General features: G+C 41.3%; 2 protein-coding genes across 2 annotated transcripts; both read right to left on the reverse strand.

Moving 5' to 3' along the window:
* Positions 1-472: 472 nt before the first annotated feature.
* nox1 (NADPH oxidase 1) lies at positions 473-7,582 on the reverse strand. The gene is made up of 13 exons (XM_072395434.1): positions 7,474-7,582; positions 7,203-7,298; positions 6,456-6,566; positions 5,987-6,071; positions 5,459-5,604; positions 4,306-4,499; positions 4,095-4,218; positions 3,909-4,001; positions 3,590-3,831; positions 2,214-2,376; positions 1,837-1,983; positions 1,609-1,733; positions 473-1,061 (listed from the first exon to the last, which is right to left on the reverse strand). The coding sequence occupies exons 1-13, from the start codon at positions 7,516-7,518 to the stop codon at positions 935-937; spliced, it is 1,698 nt and encodes a 565-aa protein (XP_072251535.1). The 5' UTR covers positions 7,519-7,582; the 3' UTR covers positions 473-934.
* A 746-nt stretch (positions 7,583-8,328) lies between these two features.
* On the reverse strand, positions 8,329-21,293 carry xkrx (XK related X-linked). The gene is made up of 3 exons (XM_072395437.1): positions 20,384-21,293; positions 14,777-15,036; positions 8,329-9,741 (listed from the first exon to the last, which is right to left on the reverse strand). Exons 1-3 carry the CDS (start codon positions 20,731-20,733, stop codon positions 8,882-8,884), a joined length of 1,470 nt encoding a protein of 489 aa, XP_072251538.1. The 5' UTR covers positions 20,734-21,293; the 3' UTR covers positions 8,329-8,881.
* Positions 21,294-27,083: the final 5,790 nt, after the last annotated feature.

A 27,083-nucleotide genomic window follows, 5' to 3' on the forward strand; every position in this document is an offset into this window, starting at 1 on the left:
GGTGAATGCTGGTCACAAACACTCGCGCCCAAATGTTTTGAGGTCTCATCTTTTTCATGTTGTAGCTCTGGAAACTGTTTTGTCAATAAAAAAAAAAAAAAAAAAAAGAATACTCTTTACGCGTGGGAGATTTTTATTTTGTTCAAGTTTTGTTCAGGCTTATGAACAAGAAAAAGCTTCTAAAAGTCCTTTGAGGATGATAAGCCACATGTTAGACTTTGTCCAGGTTAAGCAACACTCTAATAAGGAAATACAAAGACATGTTATCACCCATTGTCTGTTTCCAAGATCTCCCTTGTTTCCTGTAACACATTCACGTGTATTTAAACATTTTACAGTTTTTAATCACCGGCAAATTAGGGAAATTATAAGAAAAGCTAAAAGAGAAGGATACAATAGAAGTAGAACCACAGAAAATTAATTACAATATTTTCACAACCGATTTGTCTTGTTCAATCAGACCCCTCTGTTCCTTTAAAAGAAGTGCTGTATACTACAAGGAAAAAAAAATGCTAGTGTGTTCAAACAATGTGATGTTCCACATCACGTGTGAACGCCACATGTTTAATATACTTTGTGTTTTGGTAACAGTTAAACTACAATGGCTTCAACAGCCTAAATGAAGCCTTAAATAATGCAACAAATCTGTAATCACGGTGACTTACTGTAAGCCATAGATTTACAGTAACATGGGGACACAAAAAGTCAGAACCTGAGCTGTACTGATAAAGATATCACTCTTCTTTATCAGGGAAGGTGCAGTGTAGACCAAAGTGTAAAACACACCCGTCTTGTCACACAAGTTGTGACGCAGCTTTACAGTCATCAATCATCTCCAGATAACCTACAAAGAAAACTGCACAGTAATTGTTGTCCTTCAATTAAACATCCAATGCTGCTTTCCAGATTTTTTATTTTTTTTGCCCCCTTTGGCTCAGAAGTTCTCCTTGTTGAAGTAAAATTTGGTCTTGCGAGGATCCACGTCCGAGTACTTCACACATTTCTTCGCCAAAACTTGAGCAAGAGCTACAGGGCCGCACAGGAAGGTTCCCACCACAGACCTGAAAACAGCCAGAGCAAGATGGATTTCAGAGGCAAGCAAGTAACTGAGTGCTCAACTATATTCTTACATTCCCAATACCATGATGAACAACCATCTACGCTCATATTCACTTTTAGGGTCAATTTAGGATCACCGGTTAACCTGACGCGTGTTTTTGGACGGAGGTTGGTGAACATTGCAAACTCCACACGGCTGAGATTCAAACCGGGAACCTTCTTGCTGGGTGGGCTCACAGCGCTAAGCATCATGCCACCTTGCAGTTCCACCATAGTAACAATGTAAAGTGATTTACGGCTTTACCGTGCCAATTTGTTTGAAATATTTTGAAAATTAAACCGGGTTTATACTGTCTGCAATTAAACAAAACTCAAAGCATTAGAAGAATTAATGCTTTCTTTAATATAGATTTTTCAGGGTCCCAACTTTTTCTTTTCTTATTTCAGGTTTTACTTCTCGAGGTATTCCAGTCACACATCTGTATTCATGTGTTTAAACAGAGAATTAAAGATGTTTTGAGATTTATTTTAAGAAGAATTTGATCTTACTTTGGGTTCTCTTTGCGGACTTGCTCGAACTCCTTGTCCCAGTTGGGTCGGCCGTAGTGAGTTTTCTGTTTGAGTCCTGTGACCACATCTGTGTCCTTATCACAATTAATTTTCACGTGACCAGCCTGTGACAATATGGGCAGGAATAAGAGAGAAAACACATCTGAGATTAAGAAGAAACAACCTCGCTGTTTATCTGGACCTTGGAAAACTGATTCTCACTCATACATGGCTTTCATCCCATCCGGTCAGAAAGAGTTTGTAGGTGAGGAAATCCCCCATGCCTCTCTCCTCCATCTCTTTCTCCTGCACCTGCAGGAGGTCGGCAAACCACTCAAAGGCGTGTGTTTCCCGGCAGAGCCAGTAGAAGTAGATCTGAAACCAGGAAGCAGATGTAGGCATGTTAAACAATGATCCTCTCACAAAAAAGCTGGTCTCGTTACTGATGACTCGCCCTCTTACATAGGCGTATTGTTAAAACACACAACAGTCTTTATTTAAACAAAAGCTCCCTCTCATCGACTGCTGAGAAGCTGCATTCTCCAGTGTGATGAAACACATTTACAGGTTTAAATGTCACCAACTGTGGATGTGAGAGGCCTCACCTTTTTGGTGTGCAGTTTGGGGTCGGAGTCTTTGAACTTGTACCAGATGGACTTGAGGATGGAGGCGAAGGGAGTGACGCCGATGCCAGCGCCAACCAGCATGCTGACCTCATAGTCGAACACGTCCTCACTGGCTGTACCAAAAGGTCCGTCCACACCCATTCTGAAGACGGACAAGAATTGAGGTCAGTTGTCAAGACGAGTAAAACCCCCAAAGTTTCTACTACTGTGTTTTGCTCCATAAATATAGTGAATTTTGAAACCATGCCAACAGCAGTGTTTTACATGTGGTGCCAGCTGATTGAACTTTCTAAGACCAAGTTATGCCAAAACAAGAGCCCAAATTCTGTCGATTTAAAGAGGAGATGTCGAGGATGTAGGGAAGGACAAAAATAAAGAGCAAGGAAGAGGAAGTGGGAAATAAAATGGCCAAGTTTACAGCACGAATATTGAGAATGAGGTATAACGTGTTTCACCAGAACATGGCTGCAAAGGCATCCAAATACAATCCAAATTTTCTATACTGATGTAGCTTAATTTCTTGGGTGTCATCCATTTGCGACTGCATTAAAATCTGACATATCAGTTTGGTTATTAGTCGTGATGTTTTTTTCTATGAAGACAGGAACAAAGAAATAATCTTTACGTACTCTTTTAAGGGCTTATATACGTTTTCATTACTTCGTCTTCGTCACAGCCATTGAAGTTGAGGTTAATGCACTCACAGAGTAAAGCTGTATTTCATGCAAATCTGTAGTCCTACGTTGCACAAGAGACTTAGTCGTGACAGCTTTTCCTCAGTTCTTCAGGCATTTGTAATGAATTTTTTCCACTGAACACACCCCTTTACTTTTGTGTATTGTGTGAAGCGCTTTGTGCTGCATTCTGTTTCAATGAGAAGTGCTACACAAAGTCTGTTGGCAGATATCTACGGACAGCGATGATGGCTTTATAGTTTCCTTGGCTGTCTGGTGAAAGGTTTGAATTCCAATCTCAGAGAACAGCAACTGAAGAAAAATATTCAGTTTATTTTTGGACTAACAAGTATGTAACATGGATGCCACAAACCACGTAACCCTTTTTATAGTCTGAGCTACGTCTCTTTTTTATGAAGACACACATTTGACCCTAACCCATAATGAGAACATTTTTAAGTCGTAAGAGTAAAACTGAACCAGCTCTCTCAGTTTTGTAGAAACTTGATGACAAACAAAACTACTACACAGAGCAATAGCATTTGTATCACAGCTTTGCGTCATGCTATATAGATAATTACTCAGAGGCTACCTCAAACACGTTTCTTGCTTGCATGATAAATACTTAGACTAAATGTTAACTGAAAAAAATTCATTTTAATTCAGAATCAAAGCACTCACTTGGGTCCCTGTGCTCCCTCCGGTAGCTTCTGCATTATATCAATAAGTTTGTCCGTCCAGTCCCCAGCGGAGCGAATGTGGACGCTTAAGAAGTCCTCCTCGGGTGCAGAGGTCATGGTGAACGGATGCCACTCGAGCTGTGAGATGGCTGGACAGTTGAGGAAGACGTACTGACCCACCTCCATTTTAAATCCCTTCTTCACCAGCTGCAGTTCCAGCACTTTGGACGGATGCATTACAATCTGAGAACCGAAACACTCACGGTAAGATTAACTACATAACAGCTGCAGGCAGCAGAGGGTTCATGAATCCAACGTACCTTCCTGTACTGGACTCTTTGCATGTATCGAATAAAACGCACCAGACGCTCACAGAGATAAATAATCATTGGACCGATCACATACATCCAGGTCTGAAAGAGGCAACGAGAAATGTGATTTAACATTTCACTCATTGTGTGAGCAGTTGCAGCAATTAATAAAACTGGTGTAGGAAAAAGGTGAACCTGTGGGAATCCTCCTTCAAACTGAGGCATGGGGCATTCAGGAATCTTTCCCCAATCAGCAAAACGGTCTTTACAAAGGGTGAAGTTATGTTTGTCTACGTTTGACTGACTCCTCACAATGCGCCTGCAGATAAAAATCACATTAAGTCCTGTTTGCAAAAACAAGGGCAGCGATCCAAAATACTAAAGAAAACAGAGAGCTATCCCCTACCCGGCACCATGAAAGACGAGGCCGGCGAAGAAGATGACGAAGAGGTGATGGGTGTACCAGAACACTTCAAAGTAGCTGCGTCTGACGACCTCCATGGAGGAGGTGATGATGAGGATGAGTGCCAGAGTGATGATGACACCTGTCAGGCCAGCGATGGTGGTGAAGACAAAGTAGGTGGGAATCTGCTGTGCATCCTGAGGCAGAGCAAAAGAAAAGCAGACGTGGCCATCAGGGCTTTTATTCATAACAGCAAGACATGACGAGTGCGTTAAACTGTGGTAATCAGCTGTATTGACATTCAGGCGACACTAGACCAGACTGCACTATCTTGACATCTATTTTACAGATTGCCACAAACTTTTGAACTTTTCTTCGCGCTTTAATCAAAGTTTCTCCAATACTTTGGATAGAGTGCTAAATTGGATGATATTCATCACACTAAATCAGAGGCTTTTCAAATCTGGTGGTAAAGTGGCAGATTGCAGCTCAGTAAATGCTCCTATCTCAGCCTCCTCTCTTGAGCACGTAGGAGCTGAAAAGTGAAGTGGAGCGACGGCAAAGCCCAACGTTTATGAACCAGTGTGTGACGGAGGAATAACGATGTGAGTTCTGAATAGTGATCTTAGCTGTCCGAAGGCTGTTAAGTTTTGTGGTGTGTGCTTTATCAATATATTGAGCCATTCAACACATGACAACACTATCAGACAACGCCAGAAGGAAGACAAGCACATCCAATAGTCCACAGGACAAGATGCTAAACGGAAGAAACAATAGATCACCATAAAATGGATGAATCTATACAACGAAGAGCTCCCAGAAACGATTAAATTAGCTTAAGTGGTTATTTTTTTCCTATCATGACGCCTTAAAGAGAGAACTGTAGTCTACTAGCTGTTCACAGTGAAGCTACAGATTAAGGATATTTAGTATCTGAGAAGAGAATTACCAGTCAAGTATTTTCCTATCAGTTAGGTGTGTTGTCTGGGCTGTCAGGCTACCCACTGTATGCTCTCTCATACTGTAAACATGTGCTCCAAGGATTGTTAAGTGCTACAGATCTCAAAATAGTCAGCTCATGTCTCCAATAGACTTTATCTGAAAGGTTTTTGGAAATGTCCTCTTTACATCACGAAGCTTTCAGATGATCACTCACAATGTTGGTTGTGCGGATGGGGTTCAGGTAGGTGGTATTTTTGCTGTCCTCCAGGTCTGACAGAGCAGTGCTGAGATTGTCATAACCACCTTGCCTGCTGTTGTTGTACCACTCCACGTTCAGCAAATGGGCGACCATGTGAACAGCTGTCAGAAGAAACAGAGGAGGCACGTTACTGTGGCTGCAGGTCGGCCATCTTTTTTGTGTGCGTGTGTTTGGCTTTGTTTTTGTGTGCACATCACATTTAACTACCAAATTGTAACCAGCTGAGTGGACATTTGTGGTAGAAGTAAAGAAATTCCCTCCAGATGTTTCAACAGACAGACAACCAGAAAATGTGACGTCTCTGACTTCAGCTCAACCAGGAGGAAAAATAAGATGTTTAACAGATACAAATGTTTTCTTTAACTTCACTGATCATTCATTTTCACCCTCAAACACAGAATCAGAGGTGAAGCTGAGCACCATTTAGTGCCAATCATTCAAATTAAAGATGAGCTCAACAGGGAAATACATGCTGAAGTTCACCTGTCATCAGAGCGATCATGTATGCCACCAGCTTGTGAAAACTCAGATTTTTGTCCAGTTGTTTCCTCATTGTTCTGCTGCAACTCTGACAAGACAAAGAAAGGAAAGTAAGTGGAGCATAAAACATGCCACAAACATCTTTACAAAGCAAAAAGTCACCAAACAAGTCTAATTTTTGGAGAGGTGTGATGCAAAATAGGAAGTGGTGAGTTTATCATCCAAAAAAAACAAACACTTGTAATCAGTAAAAAGTCTGTGGTGGATGTTCAAAATGATAACTTTATTGTACAGCAACAGAAAATGAGCAAAGACAAACAAAATCCAACAAAGTATTGACAGCAATTAATATGTTGATAATTACATGTTCAAACAATTACATGGATACAACTAATAAAAAGAAAAAGGGGTTTGGTGTGAACATAGATATTAACACATGTCTCTCTCTCTATATATATTAACATCGCCTTACCACAAAGGAGCCACGGAGCAGAGACAGCAGGTTCCTGCAGACCGGGAGGAGAATCAGCAGGCAGTTAAAGTTCAGGACAGCAGCAGGAGCTCGTGCCCAGGCAAGGGCCGACTGAAGGAAACAATTCACACAAATTCACATGAGGAAACTGGATCTACTCCTGGACTGAGGTACTTATGCTTTACTTTAGAATACGGACCGATGTCTTTACTCCATTACATTTACCTCACAGTGACAGACAAAAATAACAAAAACTATGCATCATCTTTTATACATAAACATTTTTTAACTGTGGTCTCTGTCAGAATAAAAAAACAACAATTTGGAGCTTGATTAATGTGGCATAACACATACAAAAAAAAAGCCCCTTCAGATGAATAATTGTAGAATAATGATCAGCTCATCTTTACGTTTATACTTTTCTTTCCTTTTTGTAAAAATTATTTCAGAACTTATTTAACAGACATATCAATTAATTTGATGTAATATTGATCAAAATAATATTCCGTTGACTTGACCAGAAATTGGTGGGTCAGATTTAGCTCTCATCATCATCTATAACAGTAGAACTATACTGATTGCTTTTTGCATCCATCTCAACTATCTAACAAAGTCAAATTGTGTTGTTTTCCTCTAGAATATGAGCTGCATGTCTACCTTCACCGAAGCATTTTTACATCCCTTCCTATACTACTCAATAAATGTAATAAGACAATCTTTCAGGAGCTTCGGGTCTCTTTTACTCACCCCTAATAGATGACGCGTGTAGAAAAACTTCTCCCCCAGGTCGTAGAACAAGTAAAACCAGACGAAAAGGAAGATGTTGATGCCCATCCAGACCGTCTGTTAAAAACACAACCAGGGTCATGTTTGCATCTCAAAGTGATGGCAGACTTTTGTATACAATCACATCTCGAACTTGAGCATCCCCCTCGTGTCAGAGATGTTCGTAGATGCGCGAAAAAGCTGTGCGTAAATTAACCCACTTTTGCACGCATACATCCGCTCCAGAACTCACCAGCATCATGGCCGTAAATCCATTGTTGATGATCCAGTTCCCCATGATGAGCGCTCTTACTGTAGCCTCCCTGCATCTCCAGCCTGTCTTCTCTTTTCGGTTTTATACCTCCTGTCCGGGCTCCTCCCTTCTCCTCCGCAGGTGTACGTGTGATGAGACAAGGAAACAAAAGGGGCAACGGGTGAAATTGCGCTGTGCAGGAAGTTCCGAGGAGAGCTGATTGACCGCATTCCAGCCAACTGGAAACTGTAGGTTGGACAAACTCCACGGAGGGCAGGAATGAGGAAATACTGTCCCACCGTCCAGGAAAGTTTACCGGCTCGCGGCAGGATTTTAAGAAGTTTTATTGCTTATGTGTCTAGTGTCATGTTTTATTGCAGTATAAAAAGGAAAAGACTGGTTTATTTAATTTTTATTCAAGTCTCAAGTTGTACAATAATCAAGGCACTGTATGACAAACTAGGCCAAACATAAAAAATGAGCAAAGTGTTAAAGCACTTCAGTATAAAGTAGAAGCTTATTCTGCGTTTGTGTCATTCAAGCAACAATATTAAGATTAATTCTGACAAACCTCTTTGCTACAGAGGACATACATATATACACACACACACACACACACACACACACACACACACACACACACACACACACACACACACACACACACACACACACACACACACACACACACACACACACACACACACACACACACACACACACACACACACACACACACACACACACACACACACGCAGATATTCAACAACCTTTTTCCAACAAAACATTCTCACCAACTTTTGACACTTCTTTGTTTTTCATTTTGTTCTTTCACACCACTAACCCCTCCCCCCTCCTATTCAAGGCAGCTGGACAGTGAACAATACAAGGCATTCATAACAGCAGTTGACTATGAGGAAGATAAACCAATCTTCTGACCTTTTCTTGCCTTCCTGCTGTGTTTTTTTTCTTTCTTTTTTTTTTTTTTTGAAGTCTGATTAGTGCAGATGCAAACGTGTGCAAAAGGGCTTTCATGGATAAAATGGAAACCCTGAGAGGACGTAAACTGGGCGTGTTCTGGTCAGTGTTTCGGCCACTTCAGACACACTTGGCACATTTCCCTTACACCTGGCTCAGTGCTGCTCTCTGAACAGCGGCCTTTGTGCATCCCAGCATATATGGACATGCAACATTCTTTGGTAGGTTGGGGCCTTGTGGTGCCCTCAGTGTCTGTACCTTTTCTGTAACCCTCCATATAGGCAGGAGTCAATACATATATCCCTCTCAGAACCTAAATTAGTAGTTGTGTGCACTTGAGAGACAAAGGCAAATGTTTGTTCTAAAAACATCCTCTCAAAAAAAAAAAAAATAGCTGTAGTTTAGGCTTTACTGCTCAAGGCCTCGTTCTCAGGCTGCCTCCATCATTTCCTCAACGTTAGACGTCTCCTGCTCTCCCAGCTGACTGGTGGGGTCAGGAGGTTGTGAGTTTTGAGGGTCTAGCAGCTGCTCCTCCGGCATCAGCACCATGGTGCCAGCTGTGGAGTACGAAGGCGGCAGGTTCGCTTGCCTCCCCCTCTCTCGGCGCCTCCCTCTACGGCAGCAGATGCAATGCAGGCAGTCGTGGACGTTGTGTTTGAAGAGGCGTCTGCAAGGGTGGCAAAACTGGTAGAAGAGCAGCATGAAGAGCACAGCCACGCTGTAGCAGATCAGCAGCTGGACGACCAGCAGCGGAGCACACACGTACTCGTAGAAGTCCGACTTGAATAAGTACCAGAGCGTGATGAGGAGGAAGTTCTCAACAAAGCGCCCAGAGTAGTACAATGCCAGGCGGCCCCAGCCCTGCTTGGTCTCGATGAGCTCTCGATGGGTGAGGTCCAGCTGCACAGCCGACCAGCAGAAGACATTGATGCAGGCGTAGAGCAACGTGAACATACAGAGCACAATTGTGGTGCCCAGCTTTGAGAAGTTTTTCTCCACGTCTTCAGTCAGTGAGCCTTTTTTGGCCCAGAACTGAATCCAGGGGAGGAAGAAGAAGAAAAGCAGGTTGGCCATGCCGACAAGAATCATCCAGTGAGTGAGAGCTGTGCTGAAGAGGACGAGAGCAGTGACTCGGGTGGCAATCTCCAAGCCCCTCCACACTATCATGCACAGGTAAGCCGCAGGACGCAGCCGCACCTTGTAGTCGTCATATCTGATCTGAATGGCCAGAACGCTGCACACAAGAGCTCCGTATGTGATGGAGATGAGGGTGATGACCATCAGAGCCACTGTGAACACAAACAGAGGTCATCTGTTAGGACTTTAAATGAACAGCAAGACTTCACCATCCAGAAAAGTGTTGCCATTGAAAATCTTGAGCAGAGAAAACTTAATTCCCAATATTGAGTTCATTTAGCATGGTGAAAATCTGTAATATGTTATTTCACCTTTAAAGTGAAAAGTGTTTCATTTAGTAAAATATTATCATTCAACAAAGACTAAACTAGAATTCTGAAGCAGTTTGTGAAACACTAAGAACATCCCACGATTCATTAGCTTATAGAACCACATTTATTAGCAATAACTTGAAGTCATCGTTTTCTGTCTGACGTTCTCAGTGTCTCACTTTTTTTTTTGGTCCTCTATTCTTTACACTGTTCATTGAGATTTGTGGATCTTTTTCCATGTTCAGCTCCCTTAAGGTCCTAAATCAGCATTTCCATCAGGCTGAGGTCCGGACTTTGAGTCATTGCAGCACCTTGATGGGATTATTGTCCTGTTTCATGACCCAATTTCAGCCAAACTTCAGCCGTCACACAGACGGTCCTTATATTTGAGTCTAGAACACTTTGGTATACAGAAGAGTTCATGGTTGATTGGTTGATGAGCTCTTGTTTTTTTTTGTAGATTCTCTGAACATTACACAGTTCGATGTCGGAGTTAACTTGCTGGGACGTCCACTACCGGGAAACCGTGATGGTAAGACCTGATAGGGACTATAAGAACTCCTTTGGAGAAAGTTCACATTTTCTCTGGCCATTTCCATCCTCTGCAGCAGCATTCAGGTGATATTCTGGGAAATTCTATCTTCTTATCTTGCTCAACTAAACCAGCTTGCAGACACCTGTTATAAATATGGGTGTGCCCAGTCTTTCCAGTAAAAGACTTTGTGAAAAGTGCAATAAAGCACATGAACAGAGTCAGAGGTCAAACAGTTTCAGAGGACCAATATTGAATCATAGCGCCACGCTCTGGGTCGTTATCACGCTGGAATATTAATTTACTCTCAAGCATTTGGACACTGGGAGTCATCTTGTAGGTATGCTTTTTGTCACATCCACAACCTGTCATGGCACCATTTTTAACTCACTCCACTCAGGTTGCTGACTCAGTATCATCAAACTCCCATCTCTGTGCTTCACTGTTGGGACTCAATAATATCTTAATCTGCACAACAAACCTGGTCCTGATGGTTGTTTTCATGTTGTCCTTTGCACAGTTTGAGCTGTCACTTTGATTTCCACTGATAACACCTGTGCTAATTCTGAAGTCTTTGCCAGTCCATTTTATTTAGAACTAGCTTGTGTGATTGGCTCTCTGTGCCAGGACTACAGGTACTGTGGCTCAAGCGCTACCTCCTAATTAATGCTAAACTTAGGTTAGTTGGTCACCAAGCCTCCTGTATCTCTTTTCAGTTTTCATGAGGTCTCACAATCAGGTTCCTCACAGTTTACGTGGTCATCCCCCCCCCCCCTTCAGATAGAGACCCGGTTGACAGGTACAAAAATGCAAAACTTCTCAAGTAACAGGTCATTTTTCAACCAAGTTTACACTTTTAGGTTATTTAAAAATCACAGGTGTGGTTTCATTTGAATGATCTCTCATTTTCAAACTTGTCTGGCAGGGATCAGAGCTGCAAAAAAAGCATTGAAAAACACCACATTTTCCAGAAATAATCATACCTGTGTTAAAAGAAATACAAAAAAATGGCTGGATTTTTGAAGATCCTAAAGACAACTTTTCAAGCCATCTAACTAAATGATAAACTGGTCCACATTATGTAGTGCCTGTTAAGCTCTTCTTACTTTACATATGCAGCACTTTTTCTCTAAAGTCACACACCGATGAACATGTGAGACAACTCAACACTTGCAGGGGCTGCAGGATATAACCACTGACCTTTTGTGAGTGAACACTCTACCCACTGATTAATCTAGACTAAATAGGTCTCGATAATGCAAAACAGGTCTAAAGAAAGTCATATCTAAGTCAAGGAACTTTCCTTAGAAAGCACAGGGTGATCCATTTACATTAAAAACACACTTTCATTCTAAATAAATGCGTCTTAAACTCTGTTAAACAACAGTTTCTGCACTACAGGGATGAAGCCAGCTGACTCTGGGTCAGAAGATGGGTACACCCTGAACAGGTCAACTCTGTTTACCGGGCAGATACAGAGAGAAACGCCTGCATCCTGTGAGGCAACACTGCACCTATATGATACCCATATCACAGAGAGAGAGTACATAAATATTGCAACAATAATTAACAAAAGCCTCATCAAAAGAGGGCTTCGCAAAAGTCTAATCTAACTCTCCAAATCAAAGTCTATTTACCCATGAATCCAGGTTTGAGACTTGTTGAGGCAAATACCACGCTGTATCAAACCAAGAGTGAAACACGGTGGTGGGATTTAAAGCCAACTTCACCTCTACCAAAGAGAGTTACTGGACTTTTCAGAGTAATGCCACATCCTCTAGTTTGTTCCTTCTGCACAGCATGAATCGTACCATCGAGACACATTCTTGATGTCACTCTTTGGGGCATTTTTGGGATAATGCAAAACTATTTTTCACAAAAAATGCTGAGCTGATGTGATCTTCTGTAAGGAAAAGCGTTTCATTTGTTAAAAAGTGAATAGAAAATATATGCATGTTAAAGCTCACTATATTCTCTAATTTATTGATCAACTTTAAGTCTATGATAAAAAAAAGCTTACATTCGGTGAATTAAAGAGGGCAAAAAAATATTCCGGTCCTTTAATTATTACTGGAGCTACTGGGAGGATTGCCATGAGTTTAATTACTCAAGATAAAAACTATGATTCTTCTTTTAGTGCCATCATGAGGCCAAAGTTTTAGTTTGCCCTAAAAAAAAACTGTAGCCTTTATACGTCAAAGCACAGAGGTAAATGCACACAGACACGGCAGCAGACTGATGTTTTAAGGGGAACACAGAACACAGACTGTTAAAATTATCTTTCTGTAGTATTTTTCTAGTGTTTCCCTTGTAAGACACATCTCTCAGTTAGAGCGAACAGCACACAAAAACAAGCAAGCGTTTAATCCTCCTTTTAGAAAAAAGACGATATCGTGAGAAAATGAAAATGAAAAATACTGAAAATGTACTTTTCATAGTTAGAAAAACTGAGTATCACAGCATCAGACGAGGTGTATATCTGTTTGAAAATACTTTTCGATATCACTTGAACTGAATCAAAGAAAATTCATAGATTTCAACTCTCAAAAGAAAAAGAAAAAGAAAAAAAAAAACAGTCCTGAAATTAGGATTTACAGGTAACTCAGAAACAATCTGTGGTAAATTGCCACATCTACAAGAAGAAGAGACATAACCACTTATTTCGCCTGCATGGGGGAAAAAGGCTGTTGAGTTTCAGAGCCAAACTGCAGTTTGTCAGTGAGCATAAAGGCAAATACCAGGTCTTCTGGAATAGTATGCTGAGGACAAATAAATCAGGGTTTGAGTTGTTTGGCTGCAGTAATGGAAAACATGTTTGGTGGAGACCAGAGACACTGTTACCGAGGGAAACGTAAAGCGATTCATGGTGGGTGAGATATTGGGGTTTGTCACTGCTTCAGGGACAAGACAGCTTGTTTTCACTGATTCAGCTGTGATTTCTGCTCCATCTCAAAGAGTGTTTGAAGATAATGTTGGGCCATCTATTTAAAAATGTCCCCAAAGAGAGGTTCAAGAAGAAGAAATTGAGAGTTTGAAAACCCCTTGCAATGTTGTGGGGGCTTTAAAGCACATCGAGCACCTCTTGCATCTTCCAAAAGAAGGAACTGTGCATGTCAGAGTGGTCGATTTGTGGTCGAGTGGTCAGTTGTTCAGTCAGCTGATGTCAGACAAAAGTGGATGTCAGTCTGCCAAGACACTAGCCATCATCTGATGACTAGTTTCTGGGGATAACAACCCCTGTTATTTTACAGCTGATGGTTTCCAAATTGCACTTCTGTCAGATTCGCTCTGCCTTTTGGTTTTAACTGCCACACACACCGTTTGCCTGCATGCACTCACAGATCCATTAAATGAAACATTCAGAACTACTTCAACCACAAAAGAACAAATATCTCTTTAGAGGAAAAAGGTAGACGGTGATTTAAACTGCCAAGAAAAAGTAACTTCTGCTAGATGGGGCATACATGAGCTTCTGAAGCCAGGAATGCACTTGCAGTGCCCTCCATAATGAGGTCCCCCTCTGCTCCTCAGTGTAAAATTCTAAAAATCAAACAATTCAGACGTGATTAAAGTGCAAATACCAGACTTTATGTTAAAGTCTTCTCTCCTCATGTTGAACAATGGCAACTACAGACTCCAAATTGTTGAGGAAAGCCTCGGTTATCTTATCCCTGTACAAATGAAGCAATGAAACACACCTATTCAGTATTCAAAAAGAGTTCCTACATGGTGGAACTGAAACGGTGGTGTGGTGGTTAGCACTGTCGCCTCACAGCGAGAGGGTTCCAGGTTCGATCTGCCTTTGTGTGTGGAGTTTGCATGTTCTCCCCGTACTCTGGCTTCCACCATCAAAAAACATGCATGTTAGGTTAACTGGCGACTCCAAAGCAGGTATAGAAAATAGATGGATGGAACAACATGTGACTTTGTCCCAGACATCATGTGGGGCATTGCACTGTTACCACAGAAGAACATGAAAACTGTTTGTGTTACTGTTAAATAACTTAATGGAAAAACTGATTTGTGGTTGTATCCGCCCCCATATCACAAAGGTGATTGAACTGAACTGAACGAGGACTTTTGATTGAAACTTATCCACATAAATGCCAAAAAAAAAAATCTCTTTTTGTCTGTACATTATGTTTGTTTATTGCTTTTTTTTTCTGTTTTAAATCTTCCGTCATGAGTTTTCCAATTTAAATACAGACTAAATGTTGCCAACCTCAAATAATGTCATAATATTATTACTTCGGAGGCGTTTGCACCTTTGGCAAAATAACAAAACCCAGATTCAAATCTGTCATAAAATTATTCTTAAAAACCCTGAACCCCAGTGCTTCTTACATCTTATAGGGAGGATGTATTTCTCCTGGATGGTGGCGTAGAGCTGGAGCGTCAACTGAGGTGTGGAGCCCAGGAAAGCCTGGATGACCGCGGTGCGCTTGAAGGCGTTCCTGTGCATGGCCAGAGTGCGCTCCGACTGGCCGACTTCCAGCTCCATGGGCGTCTGCTGCCCCTTCTTCAGGCTGATCTTTCTGGAGATGGTGACGTAAGGCTCCTCCTGTTTACCTGCCTTGAAATAGACCACCAGGGCTTCACAACACCTGAGAGAAAATGAGAGAGAAGGGAGTGAGACTGAAGTTTTTTTTCAACACCAACAGGGGGCAGTGCCATATTGTGCTTACGTTACAGGAGATCACATGGGAGAAGTTATCACCGTGTGAATATACAAAACTTTTAAAGCAGAAACATGACTTTGAGAGGTTATGTGTTAGCAATCTGTTAGTTTAAGTACTTAAAATGTGACATTTATGTATTAGATAAAATATTGATCTCAGAAATGTCATGTCATGCAGGGACCCATTACAATAAGTTATTTCTTTGTAAATCACAGCCAAACAGACACAAGCTCTGAAATGAGGTTCCAGCAGAGGGCAGTCAGGAGGAGGAAAACGCTCCCCGAGGCCGGCCTGAGCAGATTAACTGAAAATCTCTGGGTGTGGCTCGCTCAATGTTTGCAAAGTAAAGGCTGTCAGTGTTTGGTCACAGGGGACAGCAACAGTATTCATTTAGAGCGAGTCAGGATTTATTGATGAAAAGGGTTTCTGTGTCAAAAGTGCAGACCTTTTTACTTGAAAGAAATGTATGGCAAATGTTGACGAAGGAGGAAAAAAAAAAATAGAATGAATAGAAACATGTGATGCAAATAGAACTCATCTCACAGCCAAATGTTTAACGTGCAACAGCAAAGCTACAGAAACCGGAAGAGCAGGTTTCCACTTACAAGATGTCACGGCAAACCACGTAGTAACATTTGAGTGAAATGACCTGAAACACAAAGTGCTGCAGACGTAAGCATGAGAACACAACCACATCCCTCTGGGGATTCCCACTGCAGCACTAAATCTAACATCCCTGTGCTGACATGCATGTACAGACACTGTTGCTAAGACTGCTGGTAGTGTAGCGTGGCAGCGGACCGAGTTTCCACACTGGTCAAAGAACTGAGTTTGACCCAGAACAAATGTTGTCGTTACTCACTAGCGAAGGCCTTATCACACACATTCTTGAACTCTTCACACTAACAGCCACAGGCATCATTGAGTGTTAGTGCACAGCGTCTACCACAGAATTACAGAGAAGGCACAAAAACCTGATTTACAGTCATCATTTGTTTGGGAATCTGGCAGGACAATAGGCTCAGTATGCAGAGTGTACTGAAAGTACTGAACTCCAGCCAGCGGGCATTTAGAAGTCCTTAGAATAACCGATAGGCAGACTGAATTTCACTTGGGGAAGGGAAAAGAAAAAAAGCCAAGAGAATAAATATGCTGACTTTCATGGCTGAATCGTGTTCACTGCCATGTTTGCAGCCTTCACTTGCAATCTGTTCCCTCTGTGAGTGAGTTAAGCAGAACTGTGTGACAAATACCACACAAAAGACAGCAAAAGATGCAAGAAACACTTCGACTATGGGGCAAGGGGGTAGATAGGAAATTCTTTCAGCAGCTCTTTAGCAAGAACATCCTGTTTTGGTCTCTCAGGATTACCCCATCTGACACAGTCTCATCACACCGTGAGATTTGTAACAGACAGCAGGAGGCTCTGCATGCTGAGACTGGTCCAAACAGGCAGGGTAATTATGTAGTTTTTGTCCATTCTTTAGCGAAAGGATCTCATATCCAAAAAGACAAGTCAAAACAAGATCCACCAGACCTGTCCTCTAAGTGTTAACGGTGAGGAAACAGTCACATTATCTTAAGATAGATTCGAGCAGGATGCCAGATAGGCTCTAAAAAAACATGCACGCTGTATACAGTCAACTGCAAACACCACAAGCTGAAATTCCTCTTTTGATAGCAAATATGGTGCGTTTGTGTGCAGCCACAAGATCAGCAGTTGCACCATCTTCCAGTCACACAGGAAACCTCCCATCTGATCCAAGAAGCAGCAGAGGTGATTTGTTTGGGGCAGCACAGCGAGAACACTACCAACAGAGCCCAAAGAGCTGGACTTTAACAACAACCCTCTAACTGCTGCTTTATAGACTGAGACCTTACAGCTGTGGAGCAGCTGGAACTACAAAAAGTCTTCATTTTAGAGATACAGACACTCAGACTGACAAACTATTTCATGGTCGATACCGTTTTGAATCACCGACACAAGCAAAGCCTTCTTAACCGGAGGCAGAGCCAACATGTGCACTTTTGGTTTAGGGTGCTCGCCGTCTTTGGCGGGACCGTCCCAGATTTTTCTGCTTCTGTCTTTTTAAAAAAAAAAAAAGCTGATTTCAGCTGTGTTAGAGCTGATCTAAAGAATTGATTTAACATTGATGGATAAACTGATGACAGATATTTATCTGATGTGTCACACCGACTTTGCTCTAAAACTGACACGATTTATTTACATTTAGGTTCAGTCAACCATCAAGCATCTTCTACGAATGACAAACTACCTGAAGAACCAACATTAAGTGTCTTGGTCAGGATTTGGCGCCTCCAGAGCGGCTTGCATGCTCCTTGGCATTTACTCTACTAGTCTGCAGAGATCTAGTGAAATCTAAACACTTTCCCTTATTTGGTGTTCTGATGATGGAGGTGGAGAGCGCCGTCCAACATGAGTTCAAAATCCACTCAGCTGGGCTGACATCTGTTGACCATGAAAGGTAAAGCAGTCGCACTCATCGAACCATTCAGTGAACCCTCATGCTTCATGGATGGGATGATGCCTTCCCGGAGGAGACATCCTACCAGAACATAAACGTGTCCACAAACCACGCCACCAAAGCAATTTCTGGCCATTTCCCTAATACTCCCTCATTACTTTGTCACTAAACTGACATTTGAATTTCTATCGCACGCTTAAATTGATGAAACTAAACAAATAGTGCAGCAGGCTATTCCAGCTCTGAGCATACATGTGATTGATCATGAGATCACATGAGAGCTGATCTTAAACGTCACTCCTACGCCTCACTTTTAGTAGGAGGAAACTGCTTCAGACATAATTTGTCACACAGCAGACTGCTGAATAAGTTGGTCACATCTGGTGCCACCTGACTCTGACTTAACGCTGCCAGCGTGAGTCGAGCTGCCTGTGGTCTATCCGACTCCTACATGAGGCTTTATCTTTAATGTGTTAATGAGTAATTCTTTGAGGCTGAACCCCGGACACCATGACCTTGGTGCAGTTACAGTGGGAACTCTAAATGTGCAGGAAACTCTGGCGTACAAGTACTTTTTGTCCCGGTTTGTGAAGCCCTTTCTGACTCAAATGACATTCATCACAACTTGTTTATCTGAACTCACATCCAGTCAGCCTTGAATGACTTTATCTCATATTACACAAAGCACTAGCTCATATCATACCTGCTCGCTCAGCACTCACAGCAAGATCATTTCCTGTATTTTAAATGGCATTTTGTTTGTATCTTTCAAAAGAAACATCACATATAATCTGGGCGCACACTTTGAAAGCAGAATCCACAAATCAAACCAGTCACAGGCCTTTTGGTTTGACTTTCTTTATGGCAGCAAACCTGCAGCTGAAGGCAAGACAGATTTTCTTGACCAGTAAAAGAACACACCTCTCCAATAACTCCTACAACACCGTAAAATTCACCTTACCTCTGTTGACAAATCAAAGTTCAGAGGGTGAAACAGAGTACATTTTTAATAAGCCCACCCACGCCTTCCTACATGAGTAACTGTCCTCCAAACAACATGTCAGCTGAGATTCAGTAGACATCGTCCCTCAACCTTCACCAAACTCTTCCAGGCTTGTAAGAGGAGCATCTTTCAAGATCTTTAGTCGCATTTCCAAGTCGATGCATTATTTCCAAAAACATTCCTTGCAACATCTACAACCGCCCCTCTGTCCCTGCTCCAGCTGATCCAGCCAGCTGTCAGAGGCCTCTGAGGCCTGAAGATGAGTTCATACAAGTCATAACCACGAAGGATGCGCTACTGGGGGGGTGACCAGATCTGCAGGGTGATATCACAGAGCGGTTTCAGAGCATAAACTGCAGTGGTTTCACATCTGCAACATCAGGGAGACTTTTGTTGAGGTCCACCCCTGTTCAGCGTGCTCATTAACGTGGGAGGTCGTTATCTCTAAGTCTTACTTCCTGTAGGATGTTACACGGCATAAGCTGTGTGATTCAGTGCAGAAGCACTGGCTCGAACTAAGTTATAATAATGATAAAAATCAATCAACATTAAACTACAGCAGCATCCGGTCAGCTCTGAAAGATCATGCAGCATTCTGCAGATATCTGTCCGCCAATAACTGTCATGGTTTTAATGGAAAAGGGAAGCAGAACATCCAGTTAGAATTAATTCAGCCTTCAACGTCCAAAAACAGCATAAAATCCTCACAATCTGATACGTTTTTTATACAAAAATAATCAAAAACTACAATCTGCTCTCATGTATTTTATTAGAAAGGACAATTTCAGGTAGTGGACTAACTGATTAATGTGTGCAGCTCTTCTCAAGTCCATTAAAAAAAGCCTTTAATGCACTCAACAGTGATTGTTAGTTTGTATCCAAAGAACTGAGCTGCTGAATGGAAAATGGAAACGGAGGACAGAGGGATGGAAATTAACCAGTAAGATGAACTGATTTTAAATCTCTTGAATGGGTTTAACTTATCATTTGAGTGGATAAACACACTTCGTCATGAAGAACAGACGAACAAACAGAGCCTGTGGGCATGTGCATGTAAGGAGCCCCACACTTGTGGTCATTTTACACTTCATAATGTTTATCTACATTGCCATTTTGGTCCTTATTAGTCTCATTTTTATCCTTCCACGCTTCTTTGTACTCGTGCTGTTACTCTTTGAGGTCATTTTGATTCTCTTTATACTTGTTTTTATTTCATATTTTGGGTGTCACTGTGGTAAGTTAGAATCTCATTTAACCTGTTTTTGTCTCTTAATAAACACCTGTTTTTTGTTTTGTGGTCAAATTTCAGTTGTTTAGCATCTCTGCACATTCTGTATTGTATTTTCTTACAATGTTTTTGCCATTTTGTGTCCTGCAGTGGTCTTTTGGATATTGTTCATGGTTGTTTTGTTTCACATATTCTTACTGAAGGTATTTAGATTCTTTAAGGTGATTTATTTTTTTCTTGTCATGCACACCGCCTTTTCTTTGCCTCGGTATTAGACCAAAGTCTGGACACACCCATCCATTCATTTTGAATTAGTAGGTGTGTCCAAACGTTTCGTTGGTACTGTTTATTTGTCTTTATGTCTGAGACACGATCTGGGTCCCCCTGACTCTTTGGGCCCCTGGGTGTGCGCAGGGTTGTCCGATAATCTATCCACGCAAATCATCACAAACATTTTTATCAATAAAATGTCCTGCAGCTAAGCAGGGCGTAAAAAGTGTAAAAAAAATGCTTATTTTCTACGCCTCTGTGCTCCTCCACCAGAACCTCACCTACCGGATGACGGGGCCGAGTAGCAGCAGGTGCAGAAACAGAACCAGAGGCCGGTCCCGACCCAGGTCTCTGTGGATGAACGTCAAAGTTAACTGAATGAGCACAGCGGGCAGCAGCATGAAGGTGATGGTTAAGCCCATCCAGATGACATCATCGTTCTTGCGGTACACGCTGCACACCACGGCGGCGGTGACGAACTCGGCCAAGTAGAGCACGGTGGCCAGCACGACGCTGAGCGGAGGATGGACCCGGCTGTGGTTGATCACCAGCATGATCCCGTTCTCCACCACCGAGGAGCGCCGATCCATGTTCGTGATCTCCCTGTCCTGCTCCTCCATGGCCACCTCGCCCATATCGGTATTGTTGAGTTTGCCGTTTAAACCATGCGACTGCAGAACGCTGTATATATATATATGTGTGTCTAAATCACGCTTAAAGCAAACTCTCCTCCAAAAAATATCACTTTCTGCACATTTGTCCTTTAGTCCGCCGTCTCTCCCAACTTTCCACCAACTCGATCATTGCTTGTTTCTCACCATGATCAACCCCAATCTTCGGCTGGCTCACAGCTCCATTGCAGGCACACAATCACCACCCTCAGAGGTTTTCATTTACTGTGGCGTTACCGTCCTGTGTGGCCCGTTTAATGCTGGGGAAACCACCTGAACGTCGGCATTGAGCTCAGCTCGGGATCGGGAAAGTTCAGCCTTGTATTGCACTCAGTTCCGCTGGTAGTCCACGCAGGCCGCCTTAACCCACACTTGGAAGTGATTTGAGGCATTAATAAGCTCGTTTGTCCCTGGCTATAGACACACCAAGACGTCTGACAGCAGGTCATTGGGTTCTGGTTGTTTTAGAGTCAGCACACTTGCTGGCGCTGTCAGATGGTTTGTGTTTTCAGTGTGGAGCAAGCAGCTGTGTCAAGTCAGCCAGAAAAGCAGAGACCTGCACCGGATATGACGACTCATTTCAAAATAAGAAAAGAGATAATATATCATTTGAGTGCATTTAATGACGAGAAGAATTATAGGTTCAAAAGGTGTTTTGAGTAGCATCTACTCATAAAATGAGAATTTAGCCTACATACATACTAGTGGGAATATACATGTCACTCCAACATATATATGTGCGTGTGTTTAAATTCAAACTACCGAGAGCAAAAACACTTATCTGAAACTATTTAAGGAAGAGGAACAGAACAACAGTTTTCGTTTTACTTGAAGATGAATAAAAAATGCGAAGTTGACGTCATAAGTCGGTTTGTTTGGTTGCCAAGTTCTTTTGTATGTACTGACGTGGAAATCTAACTTCTTTTTACACTCAAACTGTTTAATTACCCTCTAAAATCACATCCAAATTAATTTATTATCTTCTTAACCACATATTAAACATAGTAATAGAGTTTCAATATTAAAACATATCTTTGTTATCAATATAGTAAGTAATGTAATCCACTACACAAGAATTCATAAAAAAAACACATAACTGGATCTGTTTGGTAGTATTATCATTTGTTTATTTGAATAAATTAGCCAAATATTTTGTTGTTTGGGACCTGATTTTGGTATAATATCGTCTTTTTATTTAGCATATCTTGCATTTATCTGTGCAATTCAGTGTGTGATTCTGTCCACTGCACTGAGTTTAGCAAAAATAAGCTTCTGTGCACATACAGCAGTATCTGTGGACATAAGTAAGTTCAACTCCACCTTAGCTGGTAGCTGGCCTACAGGCAATCCCACTGTTTGTGGTGATGAGAAAACCAACTTTTCAAGACGGAACTAACAAACTATATTGACTTATTATTTCAAGAAAATACCTTTTTGTTTTACAGAAAACACTGACATCATGTAAGCTTAATTGCCAAAAAAAACTTAATATATAATGATAATGACAATTACCACCACAAGAACTAGCTTTGATATCTTGGCACAATGAGCAAATTAACTTGTGATCTCGAGAAAATGTTTAAAAAATTTTTTTTCAAGCATGGCCTCTCTGGGCTTCCGTACTTGGTCAGCAGGTAGGGCTGGGGTTAGAGTAATGTTTATGTTGAATGGGACTCAGCTATAGATTCTCCAACAGTTCAAATTAGCTGTCATGGCTGAACATTTGTAAAAATTAAAAGTGTATCTGCTAACTTCTATGAAGCGTTGTGTGAAAATTCGGTCTGGTTTAGGATTGGAAAGTTTGTAGTTTGTTTCAAACTTTCTTAACTGCCTTGGCCTTGATCAGTGTACCAACCCTGTGGTTGGCAGACTTAACTTGAGGACTATTTTTCTGTTCTGTCTAAATGTAGATGGCACTCTTCGCTGGAATCAAGTGACATGGCGGGAGAGATTTTTAACATTCCTCACATGCCTCAAGTGTAATTATCAAACTTGTTTGTTTTTTTTAAAATACATTTTTAGTTTGGTTGTTTTGTTTTTGATGACGTCTCAATCCAGATTGAGATGGTCCATGGACCACTTTTGGCCCTTGAGCTGGACGTTCCCCATATTTTGAGCAGTGTAGATACATAATTTGATGGAAATGTTGTGCAAATGTGATCTCGCTCATTACTTGCCTGCCAGCTTTTCAGCCAGTTCTGACGGGCTGTGACGGATGAGTAGTTTCGAGAATTCAAAATTCATTACCTCTTTGGGTCTTGGTCTGACGCTCATCTGCACTCATTAAAACCAGCAAACAATCAATAAACATACCACCGACTCTGACCTCTTTACCGAACACCTTTAGACGGGTAGAAGAAGAGGGAGTAGTTACAGAACAAAAAATAATGTGTACATAAGCATCTTCGCCTCTTGGCTTCCAACAATCCATCCATCCAATTTTTTTATACCCAATTAATCTAATTCAGGGTCAGCGGGAGCTGGAGAAACAACCAGGCACGCTCAAACCTGCAATCAATTGAGACTCATTAATCCACCTAATATTCATGTTTTTGGAATGTGGGAGGAAGCCACAATACCCATGCATGCACAGGGAGAACATGCAAAGTTTACACAGAAAGGCCCCAGACAGAATTCAAACCAGGATCCTTCTTGCTGTGAGTTGACGGTGCTAAGCAACACCACCACCATGCAGCTTTCCCACAGTAATAAAAGAAAAATGTGAAAAGGTGTTTCCTTGTGAAAACCAAAATCCTAGAGACAAATATACATAACTTAAGGGGAGATACATCTACTTTACAAATTACTAACAGACGTATATTGTACAGGATCAGTGAAAAAGTATTTTTTTAAGCCATGTATTAGAAATAGAAAAAAGAACAATGATTCAGTTGTGTTGGAATAGTGTATAAATAAAGCTGACATAAGGGCTATGTTTAACTCTGCATGTGGTATGATGCACAGGTTACTGAGTAGTGTTACTACTACTAGTACTTCAGTTACTACTAGTGGAAGTTGAGGTCAAAGCTGTAAAATCAAATCAACTTCTGGGTTTCTCAAAAATAATTACAGTGAGAAAATAGTTAAATGCGAGGAACGCATCATATTTCTATACTTTAATCTCTCTGGACTCCGACCAAGAGACGCTAATTTTAGAAAATACTATCAGAGATGCACCACAGCTTTATCACACACAGTTTCTTTCTTATCCAAAAGAAAGCACTGTGGAGGGCAAAGCTTAGAGAGATCAGTTTCTCTGCGTTTCCATTTTTAGTTTCAGCCGGCATGGCGGGGCTGGCCTTGTTATAGTGACTCACAAGCTTTAGAGCGGAGTGTGAACAGGTGCAGACAACAAACAGAGAACCAACTATTAGATTTCCACTCTGTCCTCTCATTCATTTCCTCACAGACATTGACTCATTATGTATCATATTTGTTTAGAACACATGCAATTTACATGACATTAGTCAATTCTATTTGCTCAGTTAGTAACAGAAATACGTGTGACATGTCCACCAACTGTGGTGGCCATTGCAGAACCTTTTCAGCTTTGATTTTACTGTAATTTCCACTTGAAATACAAAACAAAGGGGGTTGTTCTGTGTACGTTTTACCATCAACAGTTTCAACACACTTTACTCAAAACATGATGACCTCTTCCTGTCTAATCAGATCTTTTCTTTGTGAGGGAGTCAGCACATTGTATGTGGCCTTGTCATTATTAATGCATGTGTTTGGTGAAACAGTGGCGTGGGTCAGTGACTTCAGACTGTAGACTGTGTGTCTGTGGAGGCCAGAGGAAGCACAAGACATAAAGCTCATTATGTAAGGCCAGGCATGCCCCGGGCTATCCACTGTGTTCCAAGCCTGTCAGCGTAAGACCACACTACTCGTCTGTTTCAAACTCTTCACAGGGAACTGAAGTCGACCTCATGCTCTCCTTTTGTTTTGACATATTTTGACAAGAAAACCTCTGCAGGTGCATATGTTTATTTGACTTTCTGCTAAGAGAATGTGAAGATTGATACACTCAAAATTGTACAGTAAACACGCAGCAGCTGGTTAGTTTAGCTTAGCACAAAATCTGAAATCGGAACAACAGTTTTGCTTCATCCAAATACATGAGAAATGATATAGCTGCCCTGAAATACCACTGGTGTCCAGAATTTTTGTTACGTCTGAGTAGACAGACCAGCTGGTTCTCCATTTTAACTCTTTAGGCTAAGCTAACTGTCTGTATGATAAAGCTCTTGACCGTAGCGTTATCATGCAGGCACAAACTATTCCAGTATTCTCATCGCTCTCATACAGGAAAGACAATGAGTACTTACCAAAAATATTCTTTTAACATTGATATTCTAAATCAGCGAATTCCGTGTAGCCTAACAGTAACATATTGCAACATTAGCAGCTGGGGGTGTCTGAAACACATTTGCAATGTGGAGAATGGGAATAAACAGGGGTGTGGTAATCAACCACTGCTGGTTTTGCTGTGTGTTTGTGTGTCAGCTGACGTAGGGTTATGTCCAGAGTCTAGGATGAGTTTACTCAGCAGAGGAAGGCAGTGTCTGATTGGATAGGGGTTTAATGACATAATGAGATAAAGCCTAAACTGTTCCAAGTCTTTGAAATATGTCACTAAATATTGATTTTCCATTTGCAACAAGGTTGCAGAAGCTCTGCCTCTTAAATTCACTGAATTTATTCTACAGATTTCCTGCATAATAATTAAATAATGTGTAACATGGATTGGTTTTTCTAGATGTTGCACAGACACATACGTTCAGTAGAATGTAATCTGGAATTTAGCTTTAACAACTCAAACATAGCGGCATACTATTGCTGAGGACTATGTGAACATGAGGCCATCTAGTGGCAGATGTTAAATACAATATGTGCTGAACAGCCGGAATCATTAATACCGTTATGTAATACAGTTTGTTGAATTAATCCTTTATTAATGCTGAGGTGAGCAATGGCTCAGACACATGAACAGCGTTCTATTCGGATAGATTTGAAGATCATGGCAATTTTGGACATTCAACAAGTTCTCTGAACTGTTCTTTTTCTGGCTGCAGAATAATTGTACGACGTATATCTTTAATGTGGGAAAATTGAGCACTGGTTTTGCTTTATTGTGGGATTTCTGTAAATGACACAAAGGTAAAAATATACATAAAGGCTAAAGAAATTTAAATACAGCCCACCTAAGTTTTGGATGAAAGCCTCACAGGAAGTTCCCCCTTGACGAGAGATACTTTTGTTTGTAATCGATAAGCTTTTGGCAGAATTCTGTATTCTGCTGAATTTGATGGTTTCCTGGCACAGATCCTATGATTTCAGAAGTGATCCCACTTCTTTGTTTTTACATCAATTTTGTGCAATTTACCAGTTCCACTAAGAGTAAAACATCTCCAGAGAATGGTGCCTACAATACTATGTTTAACAGTTGGAACAAAGCTGTTGGTGCTGAATGCCGCACAAAAAAAAATGTGATCCTTATGAATGAAATGTTGGTTTGATAAATTTGTAAATCATTGTGTTCAGTTTTTTCCACAGTGTCCAGACTTTTTGGAATTGGGGTTGTACATCTGATCATTGTGGCCAAACAGCTGAATATTTGTCTCATCATCAAACTTTCTTCCAGAGGCCTTTTTCTTTGTCCATGCGGTCAGTTGCAAACAGTAGTCAGGCTTCAAGATAATGATGTTGGAGTAGAGGATTTCAGATGGCAGTTTTAGGATAACTCTCTTGACTGAAGCATTTTCAAACTGTCCGCAGTTCATGGCAGACCCGTGCCTTCATGGTTTGTGGGTTGCTCCTGACCATCTGAGTCATTGTGATCTCAGCTCAGGCTGACAGCTTGGCTTTTCTTTCAGTCTGCTGTTTGAAAATGACTCAGAACTTGTGTAAATCTGTGACCCACATTTTCAGATCTGCAGTGAGTTTATTGGACTTCTTCCATTTTATTGTGTCTGGGTCAATCTGAAGAGTGCTGCCGAACAAACCCTTTTTGCTGGCATAGAGACGCAGTCAGCTGCAGACAAGCATGATCACTTACTGGGACATAAACTTGGTAAGTTTCAAGACATTTTGAAACTTCCAGTCCCAATCAATTAATGATTTGGGTGAGTGACTTTGATATCTTTGAGCCTGCGTGCATGATTTTGACCCTGGGCTATTACAGAAAACCCAAGATAGATTAATATTCAAGCATAAAACTGTCTTTTGTTCAGATTTTTAAGATTAAACATGCATGTTATTAAATTATTCTGCTTCAGAAGAAGACAAGTTTAAATGAATCAACAAATCCT

Source organism: Leuresthes tenuis, unplaced genomic scaffold (genome assembly GCF_036924035.1).
Source record: "Leuresthes tenuis unplaced genomic scaffold, fLeuTen1.0.hap1 SCAF_11, whole genome shotgun sequence".
Classification (NCBI taxonomy): domain Eukaryota; kingdom Metazoa; phylum Chordata; class Actinopteri; order Atheriniformes; family Atherinopsidae; genus Leuresthes; species Leuresthes tenuis.